The sequence below is a fragment of the Hyla sarda genome, chromosome 3 (genome assembly GCF_029499605.1).
Source record: "Hyla sarda isolate aHylSar1 chromosome 3, aHylSar1.hap1, whole genome shotgun sequence".
Classification (NCBI taxonomy): Eukaryota; Metazoa; Chordata; class Amphibia; order Anura; family Hylidae; genus Hyla; species Hyla sarda.
Window position 1 is genome coordinate 182778656 of NC_079191.1, and position 18264 is coordinate 182796919.

General features: G+C 40.5%; 1 protein-coding gene and 1 long non-coding RNA gene across 12 annotated transcripts in view; one reads left to right on the forward strand and one right to left on the reverse strand.

Moving 5' to 3' along the window:
• The window catches only part of DLGAP2 (DLG associated protein 2), a 1068027-nt gene that overhangs the window by 1001260 nt on the left and 48503 nt on the right, over positions 1-18264 (forward strand). For all 11 annotated transcript variants that reach the window (XM_056565689.1, XM_056565688.1, XM_056565692.1 and 8 more), the window contains 2 exons: positions 5231-5310; positions 7092-7507. In XM_056565689.1, coding sequence (XP_056421664.1) covers positions 5231-5310; positions 7092-7507 — 496 coding nt within the window. The remainder of the gene's footprint in view (positions 1-5230; positions 5311-7091; positions 7508-18264) is intronic.
• On the reverse strand, positions 17057-17803 carry LOC130361956 (uncharacterized). Its single transcript, XR_008891213.1, has 3 exons — positions 17714-17803; positions 17489-17636; positions 17057-17269 (listed from the first exon to the last, which is right to left on the reverse strand). It is a non-coding gene; the product is annotated as an uncharacterized LOC130361956 (long non-coding RNA).

Here is an 18264-nt window from a genome sequence, read left to right on the forward strand (position 1 = left end):
ACAAACACAGATCCTTCCTAAGCATGTCAATTACTGTCTGGCAGGTAAGTACTAAAGTCACCCTATATTAGATACAACCATACAACCCTCTGCCCCCTCACAGAAAAATTTGTCATGTTGTTTTTTCCTATTTCCTTCACAAAGCCCATGCCATTTTGTCTCTTCCTGCCTGCTCCTTTTACAGAGCCCTTGCCACCTTATGTCTTCCCTTGTCCCTGTTACAGATTCCCCCCCCCCCCCCCCCACACACACCGGGTTGCAGCTCTCCTTTGTCCTCCTGTTCTTCCCCTGCCACTTTCTAAGCGCCCCCCCCCCCCCCCACACACACACCCTCCCCTAGATCCACCATAACCCTGCTGTTCGAGGAAAGGGTAAGCAACGATAGGAGGCAGCTGACTAGTCAGTGCACACTTCACAACATTGCCATGACACTAGGAAGAGAAGACTCCACCCCCTTAGGCAGGTTAGACATATAGTATTTCTGGATACTCAACAGTTAATATACTTCTACATATAATATATTACTTGCCACATAAACAGTAATTTCTTTCTTAATTTGTAATGGTAGGTACAAAGCCTGAGATTCTACTGTTCAAGTTTTCTGCCATACTGCGCCTCCAGCAGGGAAGAATAAATATATTTGTATTTAAGAGGTCCTTTAAGTGACCCATTTGATTATGACTGATTTTATTTGCTTTAATTTTTTTTAGTATATAAGTAGAACTGCTGTAATGATGAATTATTATACTATATATGGTAATAGCTAAGCCCTTAGGTGTATTACAATTTACATAAGTAAGCTTAGTATTTTTGTAGAAATCAATATGCTGAGGCGAAATTGTAAAACAGGCTGCTAATGAATAATACTTTCCTCCTCACCCCAATGAAGAAAAATAGAAGGCAAGATCTAAAAAATATATATGGCAATTTGTTTTACTATTAGATCTAACTCCTCCCCAGAAAAGCCTCTACAGCTTGAGGAATTTATCTTAATAATTAAACTCCTTAATGTTAGGTTAACCAAAGCATAAATAATAATATTATTGGGTCAGATGGTTGCAGATATTTTCCTTAAATCCTTATTAAAGGGGTACTCCGCTGCTCAGCATTTGGTACAAACAGTTCCAAATGCTGGAGCCGGCGTTGGGAGCTCGTGATGTCATAGCCCCGCCCCCTCATGAAGTCATGCCCCGCCCCCTCAATGCAAGTCTATGGGAGGGGGCGTGACGGATGTCACGCCCCCTCCCATAGACTTGCATTGAGGGGGCAGGGCGTGACATCATGAGGGGGCGGGGATATGACATCACGAGCTCCCAGCGCTGCCTCCAGCGTTCGGAACTGTTTGTACCAAATGCTGAGCAGCGGAGTACCCCTTTAATAACAGTTTGACACACCCTGGGGTTCTTTCTGATACTCAGAAATATTCATAGAGCACAGAGGGCAAGGAGAATGAGGCCTCCTTGCTGGTGCTATTTCATGCCACAAAACCATATTGTCCTAAAGGTCCCTTTACACAAGCTGATGATTGCATGAACATTTGTTCAGCCCATCATTGCCCTGTGCAAACATGCCCCCAATCACTTGTCCATTGGCTTTGTTTGTACACCTTACTGTACTCATCAGCCTGTGTAATGCTGGGTTTCCACTTGGCAGTATGACCTCTCTTGTAAATTGCTGGAAAAATACCACGTAAACTTGTGCTCTATTGGAATGACTGATGACTGTGATCTGTGGGTGAAACAATTCCAAAGGTTTTATTGAAACATAACTTTTAATATTATGATTAAAATAGCCTAAAATGAATAGTTGTGAGTAAAAAAAACATAAATTCACTGGATTAAATGGACAATAACCAGGCTAAGGTGCTACATGTACTTCATGTGGTAGGCCAATTCGTGTAGATGGTACATAAATACTTACATTTACTCAATACAGCAAATATCATACATGTGCTCTGTCAATGGAATCCTGTGAATTGCTCTATTTCTGTTCATTATGTAGCAATGTTACTAGTCAGGTATCCCATGTAATGCGGTCCTTATACTCAAACTCTAGTTCAATATCAATTTGCTTGAACAGGCATCCCAGAATACAAAAGTGAACTTCATTTAAAAGTATACCACACAAAGTTAATATCCTTAACCCCTAAATGACCAGGCCCATTTTGGCCTTAAGGACCAGACCAGTTTTATTTTTGCATTTTCGTTTTTCCTCCCCACCTTTTAAAATCATAACTCTCTTATATTTCCATCCACAAACCCATATGAGGGCTTTTTTTTTTTTTGCATCACCAATTGTATTTTGTAACTGCATCACTTATTTTACCATAAAATGTTCGGCGCAACCAAACAAATATTATTTATGTGGGAAAATTGAAAAGAAAACCGCAATTTAGCAAATTTTGTAAGGTTTTGTTTTCACGCTGTACACTTTCCGGTAAAAATGACATGTTTTCTTTATTCTGTGGGTCAATACGATTAAAATGATACCCATGTTATATGCTTTTCTATAATTGTACCGCTTAAAAAAAATCTCAAACCATTTTAACAAAATTAGTATGTTTGAAATTGCCCGTTTTGACCACCTATAACTTTCAAATTTTTCCGTATATGGGGCAATATGAGGGCTCATTTTTTGCATCATGATCTGTAGTTTTTATCAGTATCACTTTTGTTTAGGTTTTACTTTTTATTAATTTTTTATAAATTTTTTTGGGAATAAAATGTGACAAAAAAGCAGCAATTTTGGACTTTTTAAAAAAAAATTTACGTTTACGCCGTTCACCGTATGGGATAATTAACAATATATTTTAATAATTCAGACTTTTACGCATGCGGCGATACCAAATATGTGTATTAATTCTTTTTTTTACACTTTTTTGGGTGTAAAATGGGAAAAACTGCCGTTTTACTTTTTTATTTGGGGAGGGGATTTTTCACATTTTTTTTACTTTTTTATCTTACATTTTTTAATTTTTTTTACACTTTTTATGTCCCCATAGGAGACTATTCATGGCAATCAGTTGATCGCTAATACTGTTCAGTGCTATGTATAGGACACAGCACTGCTCAGTATTGTCGGTGATCTTCTGCTCAATCTCAGACCAGAGCAGAAGACCCTGGGAGACGGCCGGAGCCAGGTGAGGGGACCTCCGGCCGCCATTCTGGATAATCGGATCACCGCGGCAGTGCTGCGGGCGATCCGATCATCCAATCAAAGTACTGCACTGCCGCAGATGCCGTGATCTGTATTGATCACGTATCTGAGGGGCACTTTTTTTTTTTTTTTTTAAATCAACTGGTGCCAGAAAGTTAAACAGAGTTGTAAATTACTTCTATTAAAAAATCTTAGTCCTTCCTGTACTTATTAGCTGCTGAATACTATAGCGGAAATTATTTTCTTTTTGAAACACAGAACTGTCTGCTGACATCACGAGCACAGTGCTCTCTGCTGACATCTCTGTCCATTTTATGAACTTTCCAGAACAGCATATGTTTGCTATGGGGATTTCCTTTTAACCTGGACAGTACCTAAAATGGACAGAGATGTCAGCAGAGAGCACTGTGCTCATGATGTCAGAAGACAGATCTGTGTTTCAAATGGAAAGGATTAAGATTTTTTAATAGAAGTAATTTACAAATCTGTTTAACTTTCTGGCACCAGTTGATTTTTTTTTTGTTTTTGTTAAAAATACCATTTTCAGTATTATAGGCTCATCAGGAAAATATTTGTACAGGGTAAATGACTGTGGCCACGTGTAATCAAAGATGCTTGTAGTTAATCAACTAGGTGATCTGTGTCCAATGATAAATACATGGCTTTTGGATCATATATCCTTCTATATTGTACCTTCTCCATAAATAGGTCTTCTGGACCATTTACACTACTATGAGAGATGGACACATGTAAAATCTGAGCACGCCTGTTATGCTTAACAGTAAATCCGCTCATGTTCCAGGGTCACCCATCCACAATCTATTTGCACTGTTTTGCAGATGCTCTACATACATATTACTACAGGACTTTACATACATATTACTTCAGAAGCCAGCAGTAAGAGTAAACTATGGTGAGCAAGAGTACAGCAAAAATAGAGAAACATAGCCGCACATCCACCATTTGTATTTTGATCTACTTGCTTATCAGCATAATTTCAAAAACTAACAGGTTGTTAGAATACATTTTGACCAAAAAGTACAAGCCCACTCGCCACGTCAAGGCCACCTAGTTGGGCGGCGACCACTGCCTCTGAGGCACCATGCCCACCGGGGGAATGACCCAGTAGCCAGGCAGCCCCACTGCTGCCCAACCAAGCCCCTGGCTCTGGGCCACACCACCCCACAGACAAAGCATCACAGAATCAATGGCTGTCACAGGGAACAACACCAGTATGGCCCAGGTGTTTTTTAATTAGCAGGAGACTGCGTAAGGGTTTCCTCCTAGCATTCTCCCAGCCCTCTGGCAGGGAGCACTTGGTAGGTATTCACACTGGTGTGGTTGCACTGCAGCGGTCATTGTTACTGTGATGCTTTGTCTGTGGGGTGGTGTGGGGGGGCCCAGAGCCAGGAGCTTGGTCGGGCAGCATTGGGGCTGCCTAGCCACTGGGTCACTCCCCCTGTGGGCATGGTGTTGAGGTGGTGGTGGTTGCCGCCCGGCGCTACGCCAATGTTGGGTTAGGACCCACTCTGAATAGGTGGCCTTGACGGGGCGAGTGGGCTTTGATCAAAAAGTATACTAACAACCTGTTAATGTTTGAATTTATGCTCAGAAGCAAGTTGATCAAAATACAAATTGTGGATGTGCGGCTGTGTTTCTTTTTCTCTATTTTTATTTTCTTATGGTGAACAAGACATGCGGACTCCACAATATTGTGTGTGTAACTTTTATTTAAAGAGATTTATTTAAAGATTATGAAAGTCAAGTTTTGTTCAAACCACTTTTTTTCCGCAATCTATACAATTTTATGATCTTTTTCAAAGTATTTGTTTCATTGCATTTCTCTGAATTATTTACATTATTATGCATGACTTTAATGTTTTATATGGTCATTTAGTGATTTCAGCTACATCACTAGATCACTAAGTTATATGCAAACATTCTATTGCCCTTGGTTTATTTACATAGAAATGTTTTCATAATTGATATGAGCTTCAAGGTAACCAGGAATTAATTATCATATCCTTACAGTATATTATATCCTAAGAATATTTCCATGTGTTTCTTTATGTAGGTGGAGGCTGCTGACTCGGACACAGAAAGCAAAGGAAGAGAATATCATTCTGTGGGGGTGCAGGTAGAAGATGAAAAACGGTAAGCTTAGGCATACTCTGTACTTTACAGTTCCTTTATAGGTGTTTTGTATTCACAACCAATGAGTTTTAGACTATTTTGAATTCCAATGGAGTGAAATATAAGCTTAAAATGCAATAGACAAGCTATGAGCCTAAGAAATTGCCCTGCATGGTGCCTTTATCAGATGCAAAATGCTTGTTTTCAGTACTTTTTCCTTCTTTTTCCTAGTACTGTTTTCATTCTTTTTCCTATTACAGCTACCAGCAAATGTATTGTTCAATAATTTACTTCAGTGAATTAATTCAAACCAGTTTACTATGAAGATTGCTTAGATGTCAATAATATATGAGAGCAAAAGGTCCTTCGGGTAGCTATGCATTTGTCTTAGAAATAGGAGGTAGGTGGTTGCTCAGGATGCATTACCTATCACTCCTAGTGGGGCCACCACTGCCCTGGGCATCTGGATCTTGAGCTCCAACGTAGCAGGTTTATGCTGGACTTCACTTTTTCATTCATTAGGCAGTGTAATTTTGGCAACTTACAGCAATTATTTTGACACTGTCCAATCAGTGTCAATTAATTTATGCATTTCTAGGAGGAATGATGGAGGAACAACTCAATGCATAGTTTTAAAGTTTTGGTACCGGTCTCCATCAATGAAATTTAATATATTATAGATTAGCCTATTTGAATTACTTTTCTAATATGCTTCTTAATAATTTATTGTAACTTCTTGTGTCAAATTAACCCCTAAAAGTTCTGGTTCCTTCTGGTCTGCAGTCTAGCTGGCAAACTGTCCCCTGCAGCAGAGACAAAAGTCAAGAAATGCAGGTGGGACCTCCCAGCAAGCCTGGACAGCCAAAGGCTGGGAAACACTGCTTGAGGCTGGGTTCACATCACCTTTTCAGCCATACGGGACCGCATATGGCTGGGTGGGAGCTAAAACCGCTTTTCGGTCCAGTGGAAAACCGCATACGGGGCAAAAATTAGCTGACCGGAGTCAGCGTTTCAGCTAATTGTTGGCAGCAGTGATAGCAATAGGCTGAGTGGCAGTGTAATTATGTTTTGAGCCTGGGCCCGGCATTGGGCCCAATACATAACACTGCCGCTCAGCCTATAATCGTCCGAGGCTGGACACCACTGTGGCCAGCTATTAGTTAAGAGGCAGTGTTAGGTGTTGACCTCCCCAGAAGAATGGAAAAGCCCATATCAGAGGATGGAATGATGATTCCAGCTTTCCATCCCAGGGAATCAGTCAGATTGCTTGAACTAACTTTTAAAAAAATGAATGGCTATCAAGCAGAGGGCAGGATTATATAGTCAGGGGGTGTGAATGTTGTACATTGAAGGGTGTGTATGTATGCCAATTACACTCCTTCTGACTGTATAACCCTGCCTATCACCTGATATTCACTACCATTATTAAAATATGATATAGAACATGTACATGCAAGGCTGTGACACCCTATTTCAACCTCCTCCTATATTATATATTTTTTTGGGTGAGGACTCGTACATAGAAAGGATACTGCTATGCAATAGCAGTAACTGCTTCTAATGAGTTTTAGTACTAGTTGTAAGCTTAAAGGGGATGTCACCTGAGCAGAAGTTTTATAATACAGTATATGTATATTGGAAAAGGCCATGATTTCCTTTTCTATACATATAAAATAAAAAGTGAACAACCCCTTTAAAATTTGTTGTCTGTCTATAGTTTGAAGCCATTCACTATAATCTATACTATTTAGAACTACAGTTTATTGTAAAATATCTTACTTTCTCTTTTTCCCTTTCTGTAGCCAAGGACGTTTCAAGAGGTCAAACAGTGTAACAGCGGCTGTTCAAGCAGACTTAGAATTAGAAGGTTTTCCAGGTCATATCACAATGGAAGATAAAGGCCTCCAGTTTGGATCCTCATTTCAAAGACATTCTGAACCAAGTACTCCTACTCAGTATGGTGCAGTAAGAACAGTCCGGACTCAGGGTTTGTTTAGTTACAGGGAAGATTACAGGACGCCTGTGGACACTTCAAATCTGCCCCCTCCAGATCCCTGGTTAGAGCCTTCTCATGATGTAGTGGACTCAGGCAGAATATCGCCCAGTCGACAAGATGGAACATGGTTTATGAAGCTCCTTCATGCTGAAACAAAGAGATTGGAAGACTGGTGTAAGGACATGGAAAGAGAGGCAGAAGAGAATGACCTTTCTGAAGAAAGTAAGAAACCTTTATTCTTATTTTGTTTGCCAGTCTCCTAAAGGCTAAAGTAAAATGAAAATATGTGCATTGCCACATTATAGGATGTGCCCTTATGTGAAAAGCTGTGGATTGCACTTGGTCTCACTCCTGAGACCCACTGTAATTGTGAGTTATTAGTGAGTTATGTAGAGAAATTGATGAATCTCTCAGCTGGCCAGGAAGCAGAGCACAATGCCACCCGCTTCTCCAGCTAATAAATCAAGAGTGAGACCCAGTGCAGTCAACATCTTTTGGCATGTCTGATCGACAGTCAAAAGTTATTTTTAGTAAGAGTAATGCTTTAAAGGTAACCTGTAATCACTCTAATGTCTGAGCAACAAGTCATCTAACAATCAAGGCTGGTGGAGTGAAATGGAGTGATCACCCTGATGACTTATGGCAGAAGTGATGGCAGATTGACTTTAAAGGGATTGTCCAGTTTAGAAACCCCATTTTCATATATTCTGCTTGGGAATTTTGAGGTAATAGAGGGAGCTTCTCATTTCTTGGCAAAAATAGAAAGTGACTACAAAGACCATCTCTTGTCCTGGAAGACATGTCCTGCATTTCAAAGAAATTGACACTGTGTAATGCTTAAAGGATATATGTCATACTAAAAAACGTATCCCTTATCCACAGGATAGACTGCTGGGGCCCCCCGTGATCTCCTGTATGGATCCCTGGCTCTTCCCAGGGGCGGCACGTCATGACTCCGGCCCCAAGTGGAAGCCGCCATGTCTTCTTCATATAGCTCTATGTGAGAGACGTTTGGCAATTTTCCGTTCCCTCATAAAAATATATTTATGGGCATGGCGGCCCCCTCTTTGGGTGGAGGTCCTGACGAGAGGCTCACAGGGAGAGCCAGGGCTCCATACGGGAGATCACGGGGTGCCCCAGTGGTCAGACCCCCCCTCCCCCCCCCCCCCCCCCCCCCCCCCGTGATCTAAAATGTATCCCCTATCCTGCGGTTAGGAAATACGTTTTTTAGTATTAAACTTCTCCTTTAAGCATTATATAGTGTCAATTTAAATCAGTGGATTTGTAAATTAAAAATTCTTAATCCTTCCAGTACTTATTAGCGGCTGTATACTACAGAGGAAATTCTTTTCTTTTGGGGTTTCTTTTCTGTCAAGACCACAGTGTTCTCTGCTGACACCTCTATCCATTTTAGGAACTTGCGGATTTTCTCTTGCTCTGGACAGTTCCTGACATGAACAGAGATGTCAGCAGAGAGCACTGTGGTCAGACAGAAAAGAAATCCAAAAGGAAAAGAATTTCCTCTGTAGAATACAGCCGCTAATAAGTGCTGGAAGGATTAAGATTTTTTAATAGAAGTCATTTACAAATCTGTTTAACTTTCTGGCATCAGTTGATTTAAAAAAGAAAAAGTTTTCCACCTGAGTACCCCTTTAAGCCCTCCTGTGTTGGTGCAGCAAAAGAACTGAACACTTACTGCCAAGTTTCACCATTCATTGTAGATCCCAGCATGGCAGAAACTTTGATGTCTACTTACTGTCTAGTGACCCTTCTAACAAGTATGGACTGTCCAAAGTGGAGAATAAAATATGCCAAATTTTTATTTATTTAGGGCAGTGCTATGTTCATCAAAGTCTAAAAGAACTGAAATGATTGCCACCTAAACATTAAAGTGTAATAGCCCTTAGTGGTAGAGCCACTAGAAAAACTATTAAGGTCTGGCAAGGTTAACTGCTTAGCAGACAACATCTAATTTAAAAGCCTGGAGATTATGAGTGGCTACTTCTTTCATTTCATCTTCTCCAAGAGCCTTAGCTGGTGTTAGAAAAGCATGTTTGTGCTGCATGCCAAGATTATAGGATTAGCATCTAGTGGTATATGCGTTGCTTATTTTCCATTCAGCCAGTGTAATAGATTTCTCTATTTGTTCCCTTCGTAAATCTATCCTGCTGACAGCTGACACACTTTATGTTTCCTAATGTACACAAAATACGGTAACATAGTAACAGTACATGGTTATGCTGTATAGTGCAAGACATAATTAAGAAGAGTGGAGATGTGTACTTGTGTGAAGGGTTTATAAAAACAGCCCCACAGACGTAATGACAATTGAATAAACTAGTCTAAAGGTGTGCAAAAGCCTTATAGCTAAAGCTATACACATGTATTGTTATGTCATTCAGTACAATGCAGTGGTCAGCACTCTTATGCTGTCTTCAGTTTTATTATGTTGTAGACATTGTGACAGTGATGAAGAATAATACTACATAAAAAAATCATGAATCATGTGGCTAAATAAACTAAAGGACGATGGTTATAGAATTCATCACTTTCTATCATTTACTGTTATCAATATAAATGTCTATAAATTAATAAACATTACATAGCAGCAACTCAGTGCATTTGGGTATGTGGATGTGGTCAAGGCGACAAATCTTTGAGCGTGGCATGATTGTTGGTGGCAGATGGGTTGGTCTGAGTATTTCAGAAACTGCTGATCTACTTGGATTTTTAAATACAAGCATCTCTAGGGTTTGCAGAGAATGGTCCAATAAAGATAAAACATCCGGTGAGTGGCTGTTGTATGGACTAAAATGCCTTTTTGATGTCAGAGAAGAATGGGCAAACTGGTACAAGATGACAGAAAGGCAACAGTAACTCAAATTACCCCTTGTTACAACCAAGGTATGCAAAATACAGTCTCTGAACATATAACAGGTCCAACCTTGTAGCACATTGGCTACAGCAGCAGGAGACCAGACCGGGTGCGGCTTCTGTCAGCCAAGAGCAGAAAATCAAGGCTACAATTGGCACAGGCTCACCAAAACCGGACAGTCAAGGAAGAAGAATCTGGGGGAACTTTCACTGGTGGGAAGATCCTTGAGAGTATTCAGAAAAGATGGCTGTCTGCAAGCGTCACTCCCTGCTAAATAATGTATAGCTTATACTGAAATTCCAGACAAGATACATAACATAATAAAGATTTATTCAATGCTAGTTAGAACAATGTGTTTCAAGGTTCCAACCCTCTTAGGTCCACAAGGAGACTGAATATCAGGAGCCAGCCTTTAAAGGCATTAATCAATGTCCCTCCACAAAAAGACAATACTGGGCTGTGTTTCATCAGAGCCTATAAAGTTAATGAACAAAACTGCAGGGCATAAAATCTGCATTATGTCTTGTGTTCCATGACATTCTGAAGAGCTGTAATTTAGTTTGTTGGATGCATATAAACTGATTTGTCTTTGGATGGTAAGATAAAGTGACATTGGTTTGCATAACTTATTTTACATTGTCAAATGAAGCTGCTAGCATGCTATTAGTTCACTGAGTCATATTGAAAGTAAAAAGTGACATAATAAATAAAAACATCAACTTAATATTTGTGCTATAATAAGACATTTTTAGAGACATTTGTGTCAGTGCTGTTCTAGTTGGCTTCTCTTTTAATACTATATGATGATCACTTGCAGGACCCATGCAAAACAAAAGAACAGGCATGGGTGTAACCATACATCTGAAGGCTAAGAACAGAAAATATCATATTACCGTAATTATTATTATTATTTTTTTTTTTTGAGAACTTCAAGGGGCAGACATCTTATCTCCTATCCAAAGGTTAGGGGATAAGATGTCTGATCTTGGGGGTCCCGCTGCTGGGGACCCCTGCGATCTCTGCAGTGGCACCCCGCCGTCATCACTACAGACCCCCACGATCAAACATCTTATCCCCTAACCTTTGGATAGGGGATAAGATGTCTGGGGCGGAGTATCCCTTTCAGTTTATTATCAATGGGAGATGAGAACCTGAGTTTGCTATAAAGTCTTTTGAATGCCCTTACATGGGTGTTATCCAACTATCATACAATAGTAACAAGGGCATGGGGGAATAATTTCTACATAAATTTGACCTAAGACTACATCAGATTTTCAAAGTCTTGAAATGAAATAAAGAGAATCAAATCAAACGAATAAGTAAAATATATTAGACTTGGTAATGTATTTATTTTGAAAAATGATCAAGTATCATATACCCATGAGTGTCGAGTGTTTTCAATCGATCGTCAGGTGTGAGTGAGGGACCTGTTTTATTTAAAGAAAAGGGATTGAGCAAAGCCTCATTTCCCCAACACATGTTCATAGGAAGTGTATCATGGCACAAACAAAGGAGATTTCAGAGGACTTCATTAGGCTGGAAATGATTATAAAACCATTTTTAAAAGTTAGAATGATTGTGTACAAATGGAGGAAATTCAAGACCATTACAACCGTCCCTAGGAGTAGTTGATAAACAAAGATCATGCCAAGAGCAAGATGTATAATAGTCTGCAAAGTCACAAAGGAACCCAAGGTAATATGTAAGCAACTTAAAGGGGTTATCCAGCAGCTAGGGGGGGTTCAAAAGTATGCCCATTCTGTAGTACATAACAAAAGAAACCTTTACTTACCTTCTGCGATGCCTTCGGTGTCCTGCTCTGGACCCCACAGCAATTGTCTTCTTAAGCAGTGGCCTGATGTGTCAGGCCCTGGAAGCACCCAGGTCCAGTGTGTGACACTGCCGCTCAGCAAATCACTGGTTGCATTGATGTCTCGCCTCGGCCTTCGATTTACTGAGCGACTGTGTGACACACTGGGCCCGGGTACTTCCTGAGCCCAACCGTCATGCTGCGGCTCAGAAAGAATATTGCTGTGGGGGGCCGGAGCAGGACACCGGAAGGATCATGGGAGCACTGAAGGTAAGCAAAGATTTGTTTTGTTATATACTACAAAGAGTCACTTGTCTCACAGCTATTAATGTTCATCAGTCCACTGAAAAACAATGGTGTACATGGAAGGATTGCAAGAGGGAAGCTTCCTTCCTGTCTGTCTGCAGTTTGCTAAAGATAACCTGGACAAGCCAAAAGGTTATTGGAACAATGTTTTGTGGACATATGAAACATATTAGAACATTTTGGTTTAAATGGGAAGTGTTATGTGTGGAGAAAGGAAAAAACCTGCATTTGAGCATTAAAAAAACAAAAAAATAAAACACACCATTTGTGAAACAAGGTGATGGTAGTATCATGGACCTGTTTCGCTGCATCTGGGCAAGGACAGCTTGCCATTATTGATTAGAAAATAAATTCTTATTTATACTGACAAATGCCAAGATATCTGTCTATGAGCTGAATCTCACAAGAGAATGGGTTATGCAGCAAGACAATGACACTAACCATAAAGGTCGTTTTACCTAAGAATCGTTAAAGAAGAATATAGTTAAAGTTTCAGAAAGTCAAGGTCCTGACAGTAATCCAATTGAAATGTTGCAGGTCCTGAAGTGAGCAGTTCATGGGAGATACCCACCAATAAGGTTAGGTTCAGACTACGGAATTTCCGACTGTCTGCCTGGAAAATTTTACGCTACTATTTTCCGCCTCCAAAGGTGTTTTTCAGTTTCATGCGTAATTTTGTCATTTCCGCGAGTAATCCGCCGCTATTCAGAGCAGAAATGACGCCACCAAATCCGCCTTAAATTTCCTCTTCAATTCGGTGCCGAAAACAGTGGGAGTGCGCTGAGAGCCAAGTTCTGCCCCTTTTGGACCATGTGATCACATGACCCGACCCAGGTCCGTCAATTTTTTTAAGTTTGGCTGGGGAAGTAAGCAGCTGAGGTACAGACATGAGCCGGCAAGCCTATTCCCGAATGTGTATAAGCACAGAGGATGTCATCACTGAGGTATAAACTATGTCACATACTATTTGATGTATCCCAATAGGCTTTTGCGTGTTTTTTGGGTACAGTGTACTATGGGCCGGAGAAGATCTGCATTTAGCAAAGCACATGTTTCCAAATACCCATACTTTGCTAATGGGAGCATGTACAGTGTAATATGGTCATGAGGAGATCTGCATGTAGCCCAGCACATGTTTACAAATACACCTAGTTTTATAATGGCAGCATGTACAGTGTACTATGGGCTTGAGGAGATTTGCATTTGGACAAGCACATGTAGTTCTAAAAATATGGTGAATCTGGTATTATAAAAAAAAAATTTTGTCCCAAAATTTTGGTTGTAGGTAGAGTGTCGTCCCTGGATTTGGGATAAGGGCCATGGTGAATATTTTAATAGAACCAGACGTGAAGAAGCATGGCATGAGATTGCAGTAGCCTTATTTGACAACTTTGATCAAATGTCTTCTTCAATTCAGAATGAGATTTGTAAGTTTGGTATAATTTTTTTATTTATAACTTGTACAATTTAACAACATCAAATAATGAAAAGGATGCCAATCAAATTTTTCAAAGTAACATACATCTTTGTACTTTTAATTCCTCGTGTACACTTTTATCTTATTAAAAATTATAAAGATAGTTGAAGTTGATCCAACTATTTAGATCCCTATTTATCTTTGTGTTTATATTCCTTTGGTGTACACATGTACATTAATCATAGCCTTATATATTGCAAGACAATCAACAAAAATTGAATTAACGGATGATTTTGCTTGAATTTTTGTACCTGGATCTTTGTTTATTATATTTTTACAAGATAATTTTTTTTTTTGTTACATTTTAAAATACTATATAGTAAATGACATCCGAAACCGATGGAAATCTGCAAGCGACTATTTTGTGAAGGGTATCAAGAAAACAGAAAAAAGTGGGTCAGCTGGTGGCAAAAGGAAAAAAAATACCCTATGAGGACCAACTTCAATTTTTACGCCCTAACAGAGTTCTCAGACCATAAGTACATGTTAAATTTCTGCATGCAGGTTTATCACCCATACTCCCCCATCCAAAAATATCTAAGCTCCTAAAAATTTTACATCTGTTTATTCTAGAACTTCAAGCAACTTTCAGGCACCATCCAATACACAACAAGATGCAGATGAAGAGCCAAGGTCTGAGCCAGTACGTTCAGACACACCTTTGGAATCTGAAGAACCAGGCCCATGCAATCGGTTGGAAGATTTTGACCAACATCTGGATGTAGAGGAGGATGTGCCTAACCTTAGCAGTGATCTGCCCCCCAGCAGTACACCTACACCAGCTGCTGGTGAGATTGAAGAGATGGAAGAAGTCACTAACATACCTTCTTCACAAACAACCACCAGACCACCCACTGCTTGAAGGACCCGTAGATCCCTCCGAATAACTGATAGTCCGCTTGAGGTTGAAAGTCAAGCTCTATCATTTATTCGGAGGGTTGACAGCAGTGATGACAGTTCTTATTTTGGGCATGAAATGGCATCTTGCTGCCGTAAAGTGGCTCTTGATCGCCAAAACTATTTTAAAGCATACTGTTACGCTGTTGCGCAAGTCTTTCTTTCCCCCCCCCCCCCCCCCCAGGCCCTGCCTCCATTAGAGGATATGATAAAAAATTTGCACATCACAGCTGGTCACAGGGCCCCCAGCCCTCCACCACCTGCACACAATATTTCCACACAAACCGAGGGTTTTTATGTGGGTACTTACAACCCCCCCCCCCCACCTTCTCGGTCCTCTTCTGGGGTTTACCCCTACCATCCTCCCTTTCAAACACAATACCCTAGTAGCAGTGTAATTAGCCACCACAACCCCTCTGCATCAATCTGCATTGGAGTCTTTTTCCTCTGAACCCACATATCACAATCTGTGATTTTTCCCATGAGCATAATTGAAGTTGGTCCACATATTTTCTTGTTGCATTGTTTGTACATTTTCTGTCCAGATATTTATCTTGTAAAAATATATTTTGAATGCATTGTTGCTTTCAAATGTTCAAAAATGTTTATAAAGTGTAATTTTATGGCTAGTTCGACAAATTTTCAATTACACTAAAAAAAACAAAATGTTGTGTCTGGTAATTTATTATCCAAATATAAGGAGATCCTCAAGGAGTTAGGGGGTCGCTAAACTTGCTCTGGTCTTTTATATTGGGATATTGAGCTTACAACATATCCATGGTCAAGTATAGTTGATTCAAAATGGGAATTTAATGTAGGTGGAAGATTTTAGATTCAATGACATTGTCATTATAATCAGTTTGCCAAATCATTACACTATAATCTAATCACATTGACCATTGATATTTTGTGGCATGTCTATGGCAAAATATACTACTTTGAACTATTTTCCACACAGGACCTCAGGATGCCATGGTTAAAGGGGTAGTCCAGTGGTGAAAAACTTATCCCCTATCCTAAGGATAGGGGATAAGTTTGAGATCGCGGGGGGTCCGACCGCTGGGGCCCCCTGCGATCTCTCTGTACGGGGCCCCGGCTCTCCGCTGAGATAGCGGGTGTCGACCCCCGCACGAGGCGGCGGCCGACACGCCCCCTCAATACATCTCTATGGCAGAGCCGGAGATTGCCGAAGGCAGCGCTTCGGCTCTGCCATAGAATTGTATTGAGGGGGCGTGTCGGCCGCCGCCTCGTGCGGAGGTCGACACGCCCCCTTCCAGCGGGCTGTCGGGGCTCCGTACAGGAGATCACGGGGGGCCCCAGGGGTCGGACCCCCCGCGATCTGCAACTTATCCCCTATCCTTAGGATAGGGGATAAGTTGCTCACCACTGAATCACCACTGGACTACTCCTTTAATACACACAAAATTTGTAATCCATTTTTGTCTAATTTGGTTTGAAGAGTATGACAAGTAAAATACATGTCTAAATCAATTTGAAAACCGATACAGAACGTTGAATACAGGATATGGTAACGAAAAAATGTAAAAGACATAGAGGCAAATTATAATTTGAGTTTACTACTCATCCTTTTGAAAAAAAAAAAAATAATGACACACAAAATTAGGCATGATACAACATTTACAAAGGGTGATGTTCTTCATATCTCACCAAAAAAAAAAATAATGAGCATCTTCTTGTGTGTAGAAGACATCTTCAAATGGCCAACCTGTTTAGCAACAAAAGGCTGTCAATTTGTCCAGGGAACGGCACCTTCAGTAGATAGGAAATAGGAAGTGAATGCTTCTCCAACCACTATCGCTTGTTGAGCTGTGCGGCCAGAACCCCATGACCCAGCAGACTCACCCCACGACAAATGTTCCTCCTGTTCTATATCGGGGCTAACATAGCCCAGAATATAGTTGTGTAGAACACATGTTGCTTTAATGACTAAGTCTACTGTGTCAACATCCAACTGAATAGCAGTGCTCAAGATCCTCCACTTCCCAGCCATGATCCCAAATGAGCACTCCACGAAGCGCCGTGCCCGGGTAAGCCTCTGGTTGAACACTCGCTTCCAGTCATCAATTCCCCTTTGTGGGTATGGGCGCATCAGGTTCGGCAGAAGTGGGAAAGCCTCATCAGAGACGAAAACATAGGGAAGTGGATTCAGGGTACCAGGAAGTGGCTTTGGTGGAGGCAGAGTCACTTGATTTTGAAGGACATGACGGCCAAATTCAAGACATCAGCACCCGTGAGTCCCCGGTACTGCCATAGGCGCCAACTTCAATAGCAATAAACTTGTACTGAACATCAGCCACCGCCATCAGGACCACAGAAAAATACTTTTTATAATTGTAGAAGCGGGATCCTGATCCCGGAGGCTGCTGTACACGAATATGCTTACCGTCGACAGCGCCTATGCAGTTGGGAAAGTGGGCAACAGACTGAAATCCTGATGTTGCCTGAAGCCATCTCTCCTGGTTTGGACTGGGCAACGAAATTGGCTGCATGTACTGCCAAATCATGGTGCATGTTTCCTTCACAATACCGCTGATGGTTGATTCGCCAACACGGAATTGCAAATGTAACGAGGCTTAACTCTCCCCAGTCGCCAGAAATCTTAAAAAAAAAAAAAAAAGATGAATGGCCAAAGGTCACATATAAAACTATGTCAACATTATAAAATCATAACATATATATTTGAAAATAATACAAAAATCGTAGAAGATTTAGATTACATTCTAATGAGTTAATAAAAATAAAAAAATTAAAGAAGAGAAAATACAATGTTTGATAATTAAACTCCACATAGGAATCAAAATAATATATTAGATTTACCTCAAGGTGATCAACAGACGCTCCATTGGTGTGATTGCTTTGCGCAATTGTGTGTGGGAACGCTGAAGATGGGAGTCCAACAATGGCCAAAAGTTAATCAAATGCCTCCATTGGCATGCGGACAAAGTTATAGAATTTATCCGAATAACTACAATAGAAATTAAAAAATAAATAAATAGGTAACAAACACATAAAAAATTTACAGGATACACAATACACACATACCGTCTGAGCTCAGCATAAAGATGACCAACATGACCACGGTCGTCACGCAGCTGATTTATGGGGTGAACCCAATAACGGCGAAGACTCCTGGCCTCCAACTAAAAACAACATACAAAATGAAACCTTTTTCATATTGGTCCAACACATGTAAAGGTGATTCAAACATCCTTAAAAATTTACAAAGAAGTTTGACAATAAATTACCTGACGCTGCCTGCGACGACGCAAGACATTGACCAAAATGCTCATCAAAGCACGCATCTCAGGGGGTTGCAAGTGCGTAATTGGTGGTTCCTCAGCAGGAATGATTGCAGGAGAAGCCAGATCCGACATTATATTAAATTAATGTGGAGAAAAAGCTGAAAGGAAGCCAAACACCAAGCCACAAGAAAAAGCACAACTCCTTGACCAAAAAGGAAAATGGAGATTGCAAACTGGATATGGGGCGTATTTAAAAGGAGGAATGTGGGCTAGTCCAAGAACCAGTGGGCTGATCCTATTTAAATATCTGACTCAAATCCATCCGCATTTTCCGCATGTTATCCGCTTGCA